This window comes from Nilaparvata lugens, chromosome 5, assembly GCF_014356525.2.
Source record: "Nilaparvata lugens isolate BPH chromosome 5, ASM1435652v1, whole genome shotgun sequence".
Taxonomy (NCBI): Eukaryota; Metazoa; Arthropoda; class Insecta; order Hemiptera; family Delphacidae; genus Nilaparvata; species Nilaparvata lugens.
Genome location: NC_052508.1, coordinates 28,435,777 through 28,454,543, shown reverse-complemented (window position 1 = coordinate 28,454,543; position 18,767 = coordinate 28,435,777). Strand labels below are relative to the sequence as shown.

The 18,767-nt window shown below is 34.3% G+C and overlaps 1 protein-coding gene across 1 annotated transcript in view; it reads left to right on the top strand.

Moving 5' to 3' along the window:
• LOC111044076 (G-protein coupled receptor GRL101) overlaps positions 1-18,767 on the top strand; it is a 492,864-nt gene that overhangs the window by 408,038 nt on the left and 66,059 nt on the right. The window contains 1 exon segment of the mRNA XM_039428094.1: positions 8,843-8,971. Within this exon segment, the coding sequence (XP_039284028.1) occupies positions 8,843-8,971 (129 nt within the window).

The following is an 18,767-nucleotide window of genomic DNA, read 5'->3' as shown; positions in this document are numbered from 1 at the left end:
ATAGGACTCGTGGCAGTTGATAGAGCTTATCAATGACTATTTTGGGTATAGATTTTATCAAAATCGTTGAAGCCGTTTCAGAGAAAATCGCGAAAAACCGGGTTTTTGACAACATTTTTGTCATTTTAGCCGCTATCTTGAATTGCATTTGATCGAAATTGTTCGTGTCGGATCCTTATAGCGTAAGGACCTTAAGTTCCAAATTTCAAGTCATTCCGTTGATTGGGAGATGAGATATCGTGTACACAGACGCACATACACTCATATACACACACATACAGACCAATAACCAAAAACCACTTTTTTGGACTCAGGGGACCTTGAAACGTATAGAAATTCGGGTACCTTACCTTTTTCGGAAAGCAATACTTTTCTTACCTATGGTAATAGGGCAAGGAAAGTAAAAATTATTGACGAAATTGGAAATGAGCTTCTTATATTATGAGTATTTGTCGACATATCACTTCCCTGTTCCACTGAACAATCTATTATATACTATGGAATATCACAATAAAGACGAGTGTCAGTTTCAGTTATCTAATATCCATCTACTGGTATTCCATTCATTGCCATCCATGCATTACCATCCATACATTGCCATCCATACATTTCCATCCATGCATTACCATCCATACATTGCCATCCATACATTGCAATCCATACATTGCCATCCATACATTTCCATCCATGCATTACCATCCATACATTGCCATCCATCCATTGCCATCCATACATTGCCATCCATCCATTGCCATCCATATATTGACATCCATACATTGCCATCCATTCATTACCATCCATACATTGCAATCCATACATTGCAATCCATACATTGCCATCCATACATTGCCATCCATGCATTACCATCCATACATTGCCATCCATACATTGTCGCATCAACGTTGGTCTTCTCAGTCTCAGAAGTAATAGGAATAATAGTGATGGCCAAGTTGTCTTTCATTCATTGATGTATATTGATTATAAGAGTACATTCAATCAAAAAATTTACTTCCAATAAATAAGTACTCTTGGACTACTAAGAATAGGAAATGTTATCTATATGCTTTATTGCACTCATGTATTGAAACCAGGATGTTAATCATCACTATCATTTTCTTATTATTGATCATTCTCATTCTCCTATAATGATCATGAATCAAGTCCACTTCAATCATAGTAGGAAAAACTTCTTCATTAATGGTGGCTGACACTTAGCCATGATATGAATAATAACAGGGAGCATCTGCTCCTGCAATTATTTGCAATTATTATTTATTGCCCAGTGTGGTAGGGGGAGTAGAATTGTACCCACAGTATCCCTGCTTGCTTGTAAGAAGCGACTAAAAGGTAACCACTTTCCAAAGTCCTTATTCCTCCTCCCTTCTTCTTCTTCTTTCACATGCTTTGGAACTTCTTTATTTTCTAGCATGGCACCTTTCAATTTACTCAGCTTTGTGCCATTCTTGTCAGTGCGCGACTAGTTGGATGGCTGGGTCACCTTGTTTCAAAGGGTGAACACTCGCTGTTCCAATGGTCGCGCACTACATCCTTTCTCTGTCCTATCCGACCACTCTGGTTATTCTTTTCTCAAATTATCATTTCTCTCACTTCTTTCAGAAGCGTCTGTACCCAGATTGGGTGGCTTCAAACAGCGTCTGTACCCATATTGGGCGGCTGATACTCCAGGGAATAAAACCAAAATTATGGTCCTCCTAGTCAGGAGGTTGTGCGATACGCCAGTACCCTATCCATGTAAAAAGCCAACCACTTGCAGTACCCAGAACAGCCTCGGAATGGACAGGACTATCGGAAATATGAACAGGATTGCTAAACATAGAAAACGGAACTGGATTACGGAACAATTGAAAATAGCCACATGGAATGTAAGAGGAATAAGGAATAAGGAAATAGAACTCTGTAAAATTTTCAAGATTCAAAATATTAATATTGCTGCTGTAACAGAGACAAAAATGAAGTTGACTGGCTTGAAATATGTAGAAGATTATGCTATGTTTTATAGTGGTGTGGATCAGGAGAGCAGGGCAGCCAAGGGTGTGGCCATTTTTGTGGATAGGAAATGGGAACAGAGAATTGTAGACTACAATTATATCAATGAAAGAGTTCTCACCATCAAGTTCAAATATGGACGAGGCCACCTGGTGATAATAGGAGTCTATGCGCCTGAAGAAGGGAAAGAAGAGGAAACAGTTTCATTCTACAACACACTTCAGACGGAGGTGGAAAAATATAATAAGAAATATGCAATTATTATCATGGGTGATCTGAATGCAAGAGTTGGAGTAGAACCTATTAACAATGTGGTAGGAGCTTTTGGCGAGAATGTAAACAACAGAAACGGGGAGAGCCTTAGAGAATTTGCCACTTTCAATCAGCTATAAATCATGAATACTTTCTTCCGTAAAAAATAAATACATAAGTTCACATGGGCAGCACGTGGAACAAGATCTTTGATAGATTACATGATAGCTAATCAAAAAAAAGCAAAAAAGATAACAGATGTGAATGTGTTCCGTGGTTTTGATGTATTCTCAGATCACTATTTGGTTGTTGGTAGAATTGATTTGTATAGACGATGGAAGAAAACCAAAAAGACAAAGGAAACAAACGCAACCCATGGAAATGAAGTTTTCAAAGTGTATCTGTTAGAGGAAGAAAGTATCAGGCATCTCTATCAGCAGCGTATGAATTCTTACATCCAGAATACCCCAACAGAAGAAGATATTGAAACGGAATGGACAAATATAAAGAATATAATTGTAAAGAGTGCAAATGAAGCTGTTGGTTGCAGAATGGGATATAGGAGTAGGAAGGGATTAAAGATATGGACAGAAGAGATAGAGAAAGCAATTGAAGAGAAAAATGAAGCATATAGGAGATACTTGGGATGTCAGGCAGAACGTAACAAGATCATTTATCGGATTGCTAGGAATAAGGCCTCAAGAATTGTGAAAAAAGCTCATCAAGAATCATGGAATAGATTTATAACAACTATTGAACACGATGTACATGGGAGACAATCGTTGGCTTACAAAGTTATGAAAGTCTTGAATAAGAGCCAAAGAGACAATGTGGAAGTCGATTGCATTGGAACAGATGAATGGATCAAACATTACAAAGAGCTTTGGTGTGAAGATGTAGAGCCAAATAGGGCTGAGATAATCTGTGAGAATTGCTGTGTTGATCCAATCACGTTAGAAGAGCTATCAGATGCCTTAAAAAGTATGAAAAATCGAAAGGCACCTGGTTTGAATGGGATAAATATGGAGCTGCTTAAGTATGGTGGAATACTTTTGCACCTTAGAATTCTACACTTTTTCAATATGTGTTGGGAGAGACACCAAGTTCCCAAAGAATGGTTGCAGTCTAAGGTTATATCCCTATTCAAAAAAGGAAATAGATCAGACCATCAAAATTACAGAGGTATTAGTCTTTTGGATGCAACATACAAAGTATATGCAAAAATAATTAATAATAGACTGAAAATAATAACTGAAATATTACTTCTGGAAGAACAGATGGGCTTTCGAAAGGGTAGATCATGCTCTGATGCAGTTTTCTCCTTGAATCAAATAATTGCGAAAAGGGAGTATAATCTTGAGACCCACATGGCTTTTATCGATTTTACAAAGGCTTTTGATTCAGTTAATCGCGGCATGTTATCGTCAATTCTTGAATCAAGAGGATATCCCAAACATATCATTCAATCTCTACAGAGCCTCTACATGGATACTACAAGTAAAGGGGGGTTTGACTGATGCCATTGGCATAAACAAAGGGGTTAGACAAGGTTGTTGTATATCGCCGACTTTATTTAATATTTATGTTGACGACATGTTACACACATGGAAAACTTTAGTGGACTCAGGTTTACAGCTCTCAACCCATAGTTTTGTAAATTCAATTATGTATGCAGACGACTTAGTAATAATTCAGAGAAATTAAGATTCCTTACAAAAATCAGTTTTCATGTTGGACAGAGTTGCTGAAAATTACAATTAGAGAATATCAGTTATGAAAACCAAATCAATGGCATTCAAAGGAAAATATCAATTAGAACCAAAATAGAATTGAACGGAAAATTCATAGAGCAAGTGAAAAATTTCAACTATCTTGGTAATGATGTAACATATGATACAGATATTGATGTATACAATAAAATTTCAAAGTTTCAGAAAATATGTGGCACTATACATAGAAACCTGAAAAATAAATGAAGACAAGAAACCAGAATAAAGTTCTATAATACCATTGCAGTTCCGACTCTCCTATATGGAAGTGAGAATTGGATTCACACACGTAGAATGAACAGTCGAATTCAAGCTGCAGAAATGAGGTTTCTAAGGAGTGTATTTGGCTGCACTAGAGTTGATAGAATAAGAAACACTGATATAAGACAGGGTTTATTGGTTGCTCCTCTACATGAAAGAATTATTCAAAATAGACACAACTGGTGCAGTCATTTGGATAGAATGCCACCTGGAAGAATTCCCGTTGTAGTCCAAAACTATAGACCTACAGGAAAAAGAGATGTAGGGAGACCAAGAAAGAGATGGGTACCGGAACAGGTTCATTAATAAACCTAATCCCTGAAGTGAAGATGATGATGATTATGATGATGATGATGATGCTCCTGTGCAATAGTCTCTAACCATGTAATAGCATAGCAGCCTAAATAAAATTTGCAAGCCTGACGAGCAATACCATATCAGAATTTTTTGTAGCGCTATCCATTAATTATGTGGTGAGTCCTGCTGCAGGAAATTGCAGAGTTTCCCCTTGATTTTTATTGGGTTTCCATCTCCCAATGAAAATTGGAGTTATGGTAGAGGATATTGTCGGTCTATGGAAACGTAATTCCATTTTTCAAGTCGAGTACAGAAAAATTCCGAAGTACAACTCATGAAATGAATGATAATTTATGAAATTTGATCAATTGAATAAGTGTTCATGATTTTTTGTCACATTCGACCACTTCTAGCATCCCAGCACTAATTTGAAAAACAGTACTTCGCAATGAAACAGAACAAGTTTGCAGTTATCAATTTGTCATTGATTTCCTCATTAATTGGCTCTTGAAAACAACTCATTTAATAATTTGCGTTGTCATCCCATTCTTCTGGAATCAAATCATTCAATGAGAGAGAATTATCATATTGTAATCAAATATAATGAGAATTGAATTACGCTTTGTACTGTGGTAAGAAGATTACATGATTGGGAACAAATAAAAACATGATATGAAATTATCATAACCATTCTTTTGAATTCTTTAATTTATATAATATTATAACTTATCAAAAATCACATGAGTTCTCAATATAAAAAATACTTATTTTCAAATTTGAAAAAGGATTTCATGATCGAAATTTCATGTCATATTCAAAATAGAAACTGCAATTTTCAGAATCAGATTGGTTGTTTCAATTCAAACCAGAGAGCATTATATCTCCTAGATAAGTGTTATTTCTTCATGGTTTAAAATCCACTTAAAATCATCTGGAATCACTATCGATTGACTATTCAACTATTATAGTAAACGCAAAATAAATTGGTGAGGCGGGTGATGGTGGCACCATCTCTGAGTGAAATTGGCAAATTTCAAGCTTAAAATTACATTTGTGTTTTTTTCAAATATTGGAGATGTGCCAATCATATGACAGTTTTAAAATCAGGTTTTATTTATGTTTTAGAGAGAAACAGACAATAATATTCCTCACTTGTCCAATTACAATGGTTCAGTGAAAGCTTGAATTGGTGCTAATCGTTTCTTATTTTTGGTATATTTTTTTAATTGAATGTGAAAATGTAACATTTACATAAATGTATGACTGAATTTGAAAAATCTTGTATAAACATATGTTTAATGAGAAGTCAGGTTATGATGACATTTCAGATGTAAACAAACATGTAGTGATGAACTTTCTTTACTGCTTGAAATTTACCAATTTCACTCAGAGATGGTGCCATCATCACCCACCTCACCAATTTGCGTTTACTTTAGTTGGACTATAATTATTCACCTCTCCACCTAAAACTATCTCAATAGAATGATCCTCTCTATAACCAACTAAAATTTCTAGGATTCAATTCTTTGAACAAATATAGGCAAATGTACCAAGTCTATGGTCAAATCGAAAAAAAAATGATAGAAACTTCGCACAAACACATGATCTGTATTACTTCTATATAACCTATATAATAAGAGAGTGTAGGGTTGTGTTTATTCGTGTGTTCGTGTGTTTGTTTGTTCGCATCAAAACATGTCAACTTGTGGATTGCATACCGGAAAAACGGGAATGATTTAGACCTCCAAATTTTCACATAGATTCTAAAAATATCAATCTCGTGCACCTGGAAGCCCAAATTTCAATTTTCCTTCTAGATTTTACAGAATTAATAATCAAATTTCATCTATGCTACCGTACATTAAGTTCCATAGGCTAAATTGTTGAAGCCCAGAAGTGTGTTTTCCTATGAGAAGGTTATAATTTTCTTAAAAGACAATAATTTTCGAACGTCCGTCTAGCATAATGGTAAAACGCTCGCATTCAGAGCGATGGTTCCTCGGTTTGAATCCTGATTCTTACCAATTTTTTTGTTCTTAATTTTTTCCCTCGAAATGTATTTATTATCAATTACTTTTTGAAGGAATTTGTTTTCATTACAATTGAACTTGGATTTTATCAAATAATTATTTTTAATGTAAAATTTTGCCACCAGTTCAAATGAAATGGACATATAGTCTTCATGCTGTAGGCCTATCATTGAACTTCATGAGAAGAACATGAATAGATCACAATAGAATAAGTAATAATTTATATTATTCAGTTATAATGTACTATCGGAAACAAATTTGCAGTGAAATGAGTATTTTAGGTATTTAGTTTGGAATTGGGAAAACAAAAGGCTGCCTGATTCAAATTGAGGAGGATCTAATCGATACTAAAATTTATTGATGTATTGAAAAAAAATCAATATGATTCTGTGAGTTTTTCAAGTATCATGTCTTCTTCAGTTTTCCATACTATAGTAAAGGAAAGAACTGGCTTATACACGTAAGGAATAGGGGATTATGTTTGACGCATCATCACGTCTGAAATACTCAACTGATTAATTTGAGATTTTGCATATAGATTCTCAATTAACCGAGGATGGTTTATGCCTATTTTCAGTTCTTCAAGATTCCATTACGTCGAGTTTTCAATTTGTCATGCTTCCAGTTGTTGTAAAGAAGCAGCTGAACATTTCTTTTGAAAGGGACATTATATGATAGGTATGATTGGGAATCCTATTCGAATAAAAATAACTGATTTTCTGTCGCATCAAAACCGCACCGATTTCTCAAACCGTTCAACAGTTATTCTCATTCAAAGATACTGATAAATCATCCATCTATCCAACATCCTTACTATAATTATGGAAAGAGCTGGCTCATACAGCCAGCCAATTTTCCATCATGTAGGAAAATTATATTTGACGCATCATCACGTCTGGACTGATTGATTTGAAATTTTGCATAAAGATTCTCCATTAACCGAGGATGGTTATAGGCCTATTTTCAAATTTCGAATTTTTTGTTATGTCAAGTTTTCATTTTGAAAAGATTTAAAATAGACCCTTGCGAAGCACGGGTTACCAACTAGTATTTTAATAAAACAATTTAACACAATAGCCTAAATTTAAAGGTTCCACTTCTAAAGAGTGTTATCGGGGTTATATCTGAAATAAATTTCAAGATTTCAAACTCGACGTTACATCGTTATCAATAATGATATTCGATTCAGATTTCGACGTTACATTGTATTTATTTTCAGCTTTTTCCACAAATTACAAAATATTTCAGTAATATTATGTAATGCAACTTTCCATGAGAACCTCTTTTCGAATCAATAATGGAACAGTTCATTCAATATATTCTCAGAAAACTATAGCTCAAATATAGAAAGTTCAAAGATGCTATAAATTTAAAAGGATTTGGAGGTATTAAATTTGTATACATTTTGGTGAACAATAAACTGAATTGAATTGGTAATTCAATTGTAATAATTGAACAGTAGTTGAAGTATAAACACCAGCGTTAAGGCTGTGCAAAGGCTAAAAATAAACTTTTTACTGGTGATATTTTTCAGAGCTTTCCGATTTGTATATCATGAAGCTATCAAAATGAAAAAAGTTTCTTGGGAAAAGAATTTTCCCGATCATTACTCTACCTAACCTAGGTACTTTTTGAGTTTTAAGCGCCTAAAGTTTAAATTTCTGGGACAGAACATTTCAAGTTCGGTAAAAGATAAATCCATGAGAATTACAGGATAGATTCTTCATTGTATTGTTCATCTAGTAAAACATATTTTTTTTGAAATATTGATTTTTGAGAAAGTTATTCAATTTAACAAAAATGACTAAAAATAACTTAACTGAAACTTTTTTTGTCATTTTTAGTAAATTGAATAACTTTCTCAAAAATTGATATTTTCAGAAAATTTCTGTTTAATTTTATCAACAATACCATTAAGAATCTATTCTCTTAATCTCATGGATTTATCTCTTACCGAACTTGAAATGTTCTGTCCCAAAAATCCAAACTTTAGGCGCTCATATCTCAAAAAGTAATGATCGGAAAAGAAATGTTTTCCTGAGAAACCTTTCTCATTTTGATTACTTTATGATATACGAGTCGAAAAACTTTGAAAAATATCACCTGTTGGAAGTTTTTTTTCAGCCTTTGCACAGCCTTAAAGGAACCGGAATTTGTGCTGTTCTTTGATCCTAGAACTACTGTGAAGCTGAATTTCGTTCATGTATTTTAATTGTTTTTTTGCAGTTAGGAGGAAGTGCTGGAATCCTGAGTTCAAGTGCGACAGTGGTGAGTGTATTCGACCAGGATTCCTCTGCGACGGCAGCCCTGACTGTAAGGATGGATCTGATGAGTCACCGGATACTTGTCATCCCAGTAAATATTCATTTCACTATTCTCTCAGATTTGAATGCATTGATTTTCACATCATTGACCGAGCAAAGTGAGTTCTAAAAGATTCAAGTCGACGGTTTGGCATTTCTCATGATGTTCAAATGTTTAAATGTTTAAATGTTTAAATGTTTAAATGTTTAAATGTTTAAATGTTTAAATGTTTAAATGTTTAAATGTTTAAATGTTTAAATGTTTAAATGTTTAAATGTTTAAATGTTTAAATGTTTAAATGTTTAAATGTTTAAATGTTTAAATGTTTAAATGTTTAAATGTTTAAATGTTTAAATGTTTAAATGTTAAATGTTTAAATGTTTAAATGTTTAAATGTTTAAATGTTTAAATGTTTAAAGTTTAAATGTTTAAATGTTTAAATGTTTAAATGTTTAATGTTTAAATGTTTAAATGTTTAAATGTTTAAATGTTTAAATGTTTAAATGTTTAAATGTTTAAATGTTTAAATGTTTAAATGTTTAAATGTTGAATGTTTAAATGTTTAAATGTTAAAATGTTTAAATGTTTAAATGTTGAATGTTTAAATGTTTAAATGTTTAAATGTTTAAATGTTTAAATGTTTAAAGTTTAAATGTTTAAATGTTTAAATGTTTAAATGTTTTAAATGTTTAAATGTTTAAATGTTTAAATGTTTAATGTTTAAATGTTTAAATGTTTAAATGTTTAAATGTTTAAATGTTAAATGTTTAAATGTTAAAATGTTTAAATGTTTAAAGGTTTAAATGTTTAATGTTTAAATGTTTAAATGTTTAAATGTTTTAAATGGTTAAATGTTTAAATGTTTGAATGTTTGAATGTTTAAATGTTTAAATGTTCAAATGTTTAAATGTTTAAATGTTTGAATGTTAAATGTTTAAATGTTTAAATTTTAAATGTTTAAATGTTTTAAATGTTTAATGTTTAAATGTTTAAATGTTTAAATGTTTAAATGTTTAAATGTTTAAATGTTTAAATGTTTAAATGTTTAAAGTTTAATGTTTAAATGTTTAAATGTTTTTTAAATGTTTAAATGTTTAAATGTTTAATGTTTAAATGTTTAAATGTTTAAATGTCAGGACAATAACGCTGCAGACACACGAAGTCTGCTATCTCTTCATAGTGAATAATAGAATCAACAGTTGCCAACAGTTTGCAATTTAATAATCTTATGTTGTCGAATTTCGAGCTTATTTAAAATTTTAGGTGAAAATGTTACTCAACATTAATTGTAGAGATTTTTATGCTCCATCATTTCGACTTGAAATTTTTTGTTTTAACTGTATCTGAAGCCTGATAATTGGGAATCTAAAATCAAACTTCGCATAGATGGGGCACAGCTCCTGAAATTTTTACAGATATGGGACTTGTGGTAGTAGTTGATAGAGCTTATCAATGACTATTTCAAGTATGAATTTGATCGAAATCGTTGATGCCGTTTTCGAGAAAATCGCGAAAAGCCCTATTTTTGACAACATTTATGCCATTTTAGCTGCCATCTTGAATTGCATTTGATCGAAATTGTTCATGTCGGATCCTAATAGTGTAAGGACCTCAAGTTCCAAATTTCAAGTTATTCCGTTAATTGGGAGATGAGATATCGTGTACACACACACACACCACACACACACACACACACACCACACACACACACACACACACCACACACACACACACACACACCACACACACACCACACACACACACCACACACACCACACACACCACACACACACACACACACACACACACACACACACACACACCACACACACCACACACACACACACACAACACACACACACACACACACAACACACACACACACACACACCACACACACACACACACACACACACACTATTTATATATATTATATATAAAAACGCAGTTAGTCAAGATTACCTATTGGAATGTTTGCATTGGCGTTTGCAAGGACCTGGGAAGAATCAAAGACAAGGAACAATAATATATCACTCCTGCAGAAACTCATCCACAGAATAGTATGGCCTTTCAAGTAACAGCCTCTTTAACATTTCTCTGAATCTTTGTAAGTCCGCCATGTCTCTAATATCCTGAGGTAATCTATTATATATTTTTGGGCCAATATATTGCGGAGATTTTTCAAACATGGCGGTTCTATGAGCAGCCACTTATAGGGAGGCTGAGTGCCTTGTATTGTAACTGTGGATTTCATTATTGCGGGTGAAGTTTAGTAGGTTTTTGTGAATGTATGAACAGATCTCCAAGATATACAGTGACGGCAGTGTAAGTATCCTGCTACTCAGGAATAGATCTCGACATGGATATCGGGGGGGCTTACCAAAAATAACTCTTAATGCTTTTTTCTGAAATCTAAATACTTGGATGAAGAATTTTGATCTTCCCCAAAGGGTTATGCCATACTTGAGGAAAGGAAAAAGATAACCGTAATATACCACCATTAGGGCTTTGAAGCTCAATGTGTTTTTGAGCACTCGCAGAGAGAAAATAGCCGAGTTAACCCTGGAGCATATTTTTTGAATGTGTACTGACCAGTCCAATCTACTATCTAGTGTTACTCCTAGAAGATCAACAGCAACGCTCTGCTGGGGTACACTCAAATCGGCCAACTCATTAAAGTTTCTGGCTGCAAAATGGGGGGTTGGAAGGTAATGAACTTTGTCTTACTTGAGTTTATAGACAGACCATTTGCAGCAAACCATTTCTTGATATTCAGTAGCTCTTCCTGTGTTTGGGTGACTACAGCTCTCAAACTTGAATTAGTAATAATAGAAGATGTGTCATCGGCATACTGAATAAGTGGCTTAGTAGAGCAAGATGACAGATCATTTACGTATATAATAAATAATGTGGGACCAAGAATGGAGCCCTGTGGTACACCAGCATTGATTAAAGCCCATTTTGATTGATAATTTTTATTGTCATGGTTTATTAGGGTGGCCTGCATCCTCTCTTTCAAAAACGAATTGAACCACCACAGCTCCCTTCCCCGAATGCCATATTTTCTCAACTTTTCAACAAGAATATCATGATTTACGCAATCGAATGCTTTCGACAGATTGCATAGCACTCCACATACCTGCTGGGAGGCGTCTAAACTTGCCGGCACAGTATTGAAAAATTTTATTAGAGCTGCTACTGTATCAAGTCCACGTAAGAAGCCAAATTGTGTTTTTGAGACTATATTATTCACTCTCATAAAATGAAGAATTTGTTCATTAGCTGCCTTCTCAAAAAGTTTGGAAAAGGCTGTGAGGATGGCAATGGGTCTGTAATTGTTCAAGTCCTCCTTGTCATTTTTCTTGAAGATAGGTCTTACCAGTGCATACTTCATTTTATGAGGGAACTCGCCAACAGTGAAAGACTGGTTGAGGATCCTGGACAAGGGTTCAGACAATATATCAGCAACCATCCTGAAAACTTTTACTGGAATTTCATCCCATCCAGCTGAATTTTTATTTTTCTGCGATTTAATGAGCACCTCCACTTGCTTGAGACTAAGAAGTTTAAATCTCATCCTAGAGCTGCAGTTATCTAACATGTTTCTTGTTGAAGCAAGCAGATTGTGAGTACTTCCAACACGGTTTGGAACATCGATGAAAAAACTGTTAAAATCCTCTGCTACTGAACTAGGATTAATTCTTGCTCTAGATGGGATTGTACTTGCTTTATCCTTGTGCTTACCTAGCTCAAATTTCACTATGTCTCATGCGGCCTTTACTTTGTTGTTGGCTATCTCTAAGTACTTTTCATGATATTTCCTTTTGGCAAGTTTAATGACACTTTTGAATATTCTATTATACGATCTGTAATAATTTTTAAAGTTTTGATCCTGTGTTTCCATGTACAGTTTATGTAATTCTCTTTTTTTCCTACTTCACGTTACAATTCCAGCAGTAATCCAACCCTTTCTAATAGTTTGTTTTATAGAAATGGCACAGAATGTTTCATTGAATATAGGCAGGAATTTTCCTAGAAAGCAATCAAAGTTCTCATTGACTGTGAGAGACTCATTGAAATCCCAATTTACAACAGAGAGCTTGTCTCTGAATACCTTGAAGTTGTTAATAGAGAAGTTTCTCATTTTCACACTTTTTTGAACTTTTGACTCAGGTGTGACTCTCTCTGACATGGGTAAAAACAACCCCTCGTGGTCAGAGAACCCCATGCTGAGGACAATTCCATTGCTGACTTCCACATCATTTTTAGAAAAGATATTGTCTATGCAGGTAGCAGAAATTGATGTTACTCTGGTTGGGGTGTTGAAATTGGGGGATAAGGCAAATGATGCAAAAATGTCAACCAAAGTTTTAGCATCATCGCTGTCACCAAGCAAGTCCACATTGAAATCCGCTGCAAAAAAGACGTTTTCATACATGACTCCAACACCAATGTGATGGAGGAAAGAGTCAAGTATTTCAAAAAATTCTCCTACATGCTCTTGTCTGGGGATCCTATAGAGGGATATTATTAGTACCTTAGGTCTGGTAAGCTCAATGCACGATGCCTCAAATACCTTTTCTTTATTAAATACATGTAATTCACCTCTAACTTTATATTTAACATCATTTCTCACGAGGATTGCTGAGCCGCCATGATTATCTACTGCCCTAGAGAAACTATCAGCACAAGAGAAACCAGGAATCGAGTTAAGTAGGCTGACATTTGAAGTGTTCAACCAGTGTTCATTAAGACATATTATGGGAATGAGTGTGTGGAATTCAGAAAGGAAGACTTGCAGATCATTTCTATTGCTTCTCACTCCACGGATATTGATATGTAGCAGATAAGGAATATCCTTCTTCAAGCTACTTGATGTGTCCCTGGGTTGCGGACCACTCAGGTGAGAGATCATGCCACTGCGCCCCCTCTCAGCCACTTCATTAAAAAAGTCTCCCTTACAGCAGTATTTCTGAATGGCACCCTATCTGTGATCAATTCTGAAAATCTGTTACACAAAATGTGTTTTCCTGACTTGTTGAAGTGTAGCCCATGCCTTGTGAAACCTCCCCTACTTAATCTCTCATTAATGAAGCAGATTCCCAGGTTTTTGACATTCTTTCTCTCAATTGTGTTTATATATTTATGGATGAAATCATTTGCCCTGTCTATTGCCATGTTCAGTTCGGGTTTGTCAAATCGATTAGGAATGGTGGTCACAATCAAGTTGGTTCTTGGACTGATAGGGATCAGGTAATCCAAATTCTCTCTAAACCAGTCGAAGTTTTGGGATTCAGTGTCGTCAATGTCATTTGTACCTCCCATCACTATCAAGTAGTCCTTGGGTCCAAAATTTGATGTTTGTTTGTCCGCTCCATTTATCACCTGTACTGGCCAAACGTAGCATTTGGCTTATAAAAGACTTGTACATCAGAATTAGGGATTCGAGCTTTGACAATTTCACAGATATCGCGTCCATGACTATCAGCTAAGATGAGGATTTTGTTTTTTTTTTCATTTTTTACTCGCTTTTTTTCTCAGTTCTCGGTTCATTTTCCAGGTGTTCCTGCTCTGCAAAAATCGTTTTGATTGTTTTATTCGGTTTTCCGATTGGTTTTGTTGTTTTCGGTGAAATGCTATCAATGCAATTATTATCGTTGGATGATGCGTCTGATATGAGTCAGCCAATGAATTTTCAAGTATACTATAATAATTTTTTGTTGCAGTGATCATGGGATTAATGGCTTTGTAATTAGTAGCTGTGTCACCAGGAGAGTAGAAACCTCGGAGATTCTTTAGCTCTATCTCGAATGATTTATTTTCGCTCCTCAAGGCAGTATTCTCAGCCTCCAACACCTCAATGCTTATTTTCATCTGCTCTATCAACGTTTTATTCTCCATCAATTCCTTGTCAACATCGATTGAATGATCCCTAATCAGCTGATTGTAAGCAACTCGCCAAAAAGTCAGATCTTAACCTAAAAAGTCGGTAATTGTAACTCCGCCGATATAAGTAATTTAACAGGTTTGGGCAGTTGTAGAAAAATTTTTGTATGTTATTCGCGTGTAATGCTTCTTTATCGCGTTTGCAAAATTATCATGCTCCGTTTCGCGTCGCGTGATAACTGTTTCGCACGATCGATAAAGTCGCGCATTACGCTCTTAATACATAAATAGCTATTTTATGTTGTTTTTGGAAACTTGTGATTTTGCACTATGATTGTGTCACTTGATTTCTTGATATAATATGATATAATTGTATTCTATACTTTTTAAGAATTGTAGTTAATATTACTTTCTAACCAAGTGTGTTACAGTGAGTTATTTTAGTTGTATTTAATTTGTATTTTGATTTTGTGTTGTTTGCTCTTTTATCTCAGTACTCTCAATTTCTTCCCTCTGTAACTCATGCATCTATAGCAACATGGAGATTTGAAGATTTGTTCAATTCTTATTATTTTTTTTTTTCAAGCCTTGTCAATCTGATCAATTGACAATGTTCTATGCTATCTCTTTCTCTTTTATCTTCCCTTCTTCTTTTTCCATTTTCATTGGGTGGCCAACCAATATATATCTATTTACCTATTTCTTTAACTTCTATCCTCAATAAATTTCTGGTACAATTTTGTTTTCCAAATTAAATGCTCCCAGTGGAGGAGGTTTGTACCAAAAATTTATTAATTGCTCATTTTATTTTCTTTCTTCTTATTTTGGACGATTCTTTCGAGATTTCCATCTTGCCTTTTATATTTATTTTCCTCATTGATTCTGTTTTGTTACTGTGGTACTACTGTCTGACCGAACTCCGATCCTCCTTGCCGAACTCTTTGCCTTCGTCAGCTGTGGAAAGCTCTGACTTGCACTTCTGTTCAGAATCATGATAGAACGCCTCAAACTTTTGTGTACCAATTTTTCTTTCTTTTAATAATGTTTCGGCATTATTAATCATATTTAATTTTCTTCAACTATGCTAGGGAAAGATATATAATTATTATCCAATGTCTGATTGAACCTTTTAATAACCCTGTTGGGTTTTTTATTTACCGTACTTCAAATATTTCACATGGATTTTTAAAATATAAATTATGGATGAAGCCAATCTTTGAAACCGATGTTAGATACTTCAACAAAATGATACTAGACTTGAAGGAAATACACCATGACATAAAACAAAGAATATGAGTATTAATTATAACAAGTTATTTTTCAATCTACAATCAGTGCGGTAAGCAGAACATTTCATTCAACATTTTGTCAGCAATTCAGCCAAGTCCATAGAGTTTTATAATGAATTAACTTCGTATATCTGCGTTTCTCTACACTTCATCAGAATCTTCATTATCCGGGCTTTTTATATAGACTTTGTTAATTATTCTAAATAGCAAAATTATTTAACTCAATTCTTTCAAAAGCTGTTATGAATATTTAAGTATGTTTGATTTCTTATTGTTAAAAAATATAAGATTCAATTGGACTTTGGTTATACTCTTTTCTTTCAACCAAGATTGCCAAAATTCACTGGCCCTCATGACCAGCATAGCTTCCTATTGTGCTAAGCAGCTTTATTTGAGTAATCTTAAATAAGGTTGGTTACATTTCCTATTTTCTTCTCAATATCTAATTCATCTATGTAACTAATGTCACTTCCTAGATATGTATATTGAGAAACTTGTTCCAACACTGTATTGTTAATAACAATTTTCGATCAGACCGGATATTTGCCTCTGAATGCCATAATTTTAGTTTTCTTAGTTGATATTTTTTAATTATATTCCTGACCTATTTCATTGAAGATATGGACTGATCTTTGGAGGTCATTTTCATTGTCCTGCACTATCCAAAAATCATCAGCAAATAACAATGCATTCAGGTGAACGTTTTTTTCAAGTTGTATTCCTAAACCTACACTACATTTCCATTTTTGGAAAATGTGGTCAAGATATATATTGAATAAAGTGGGTGATAAACTACACCCTTGTCGCACTCCATTTCATCCAGTCGTTCATCACTGTATTGATTATTATTTGTGTATCATGGTACAGTGATCTTATAGCATTTACAAGATGAAAAGGATAAACTTTTCCATCAAGATCTTCCACATAATACTTGTATTCACTCTATCGAAAACCTTTTCGAAATCAATAAAAGACATAAGCGTTCCAAGATTAAACTCTCTACTTTTCTCTATCACTCTTTATACGGAGAAAATGTTGTCTGAATATGAGCGACCTTTTCTGAATTCACAATCTCTTAATAGTGAATGATTTAATAGGATTAACAGTTGCCAACAGTTTGCAATTGAATAATCACATTTTCTCGAATTTCGAGCTTTTTTTCAATTTTAGGTGAAAATGTTATTGAACATAAATTGTAGAGAGTCTCATGCTCAATCTTTTCAACTCGAAATATTTTGTTTAAATTGTATCTGAAGCCTGATAATGGGAATCTAAAATCAAACTTTGCATAGATGTGGCGGAGCTCCTGAAAATTTTACAGATATGGGACTTGTGGCACTTGATAGAGATTATCAATGACTATTCTAGGTATGAATTTAATCAAAATCGCTGGAGCCGTTTTCGATAAAACCGCGAAAAACACTGTTTTGGACAACAATTTCTCCATTTTAGCCGCCATCTTGAATTGCATTTGATCGAAATTGTTCGTGTCGGATCCTTATATTGTGAGGACCTCAAGTTCCGAATTTCAAGTCATTCTGTTAATTGAGAGATGAGATATCGTGTACACACACACACACACACACACACACACACACACACACACACACACCACACACACACACACACACACACACAACACACACCACACACACACACAACACACACACACCACACACACACAACACACACACACACACCACACACACACACACCACACACACACACACACACACAACACACACACACACACACACACACACACACACACACACACACACACACACACACGTTTTTGGACTCAGGGGACCTTGAACCCTGAAAAAGGAGCCTCCTTCATATATGCCAATATTAGAGTAAATATCAGACTATAGAATTATTCATCATAAATCAGCTGTTTAGTGGACTATAATACTACCTGGTCAAAAACATAGAACATCTTGAAAATGTATCTTTCCATCAACTTTAGTAGACAGTTGCAGCCAAACCAGATAACCGCGCCCACACTCACATTCTGGGACGACACGTTACGGTACGATAGGACAGTAACCTCTATGTTTATTTAGGATTTTTTCTAGACAATTTAAATTGATAATTCATTCATTATTTTCTGAGAAAACAGAACAACAGGTCAATGTAACTTACTGAGCGCGAGGTCCACTGTTCACAGAACTACTAGTCATAGCTCTAATGATTTTAAATCTCGAAGTAGTTCTTTCGTAGTCTTTGTATATCCACTGAAACATAATTATCTTTTTTTATCCATAGTTTAACAGGCTTTGAGCATTAAAGGACTTGAATTACCTATGAATGATTTCAATTATGAGTGATTGTTGAATAGAGGAAATAATCCACCAAATTCCATGATGATGGAAGACCAAAAAATATATTCGAAATGTAGTAAAAGTCATTCGTTTGAATTGAGAAGATTTCCATCAGAGATACCCCACTGCCTTATACATTTCATATATAGATTTCAATGACCCCTTTAGAATGTAAAATCAGAATAAGAGTTTTCTAACTTTGATGTTGAGTTCTATCAGAGGATCAAAGCATATTGATGTGTTTAATGACTGTGTTTCGAGAGCAGATAAATGGCACCCACTACTGTAATCTGAACATGTCAATAATTCAGTCTCAAAGAGTCGGACGCTATATATGCGCTACATGTA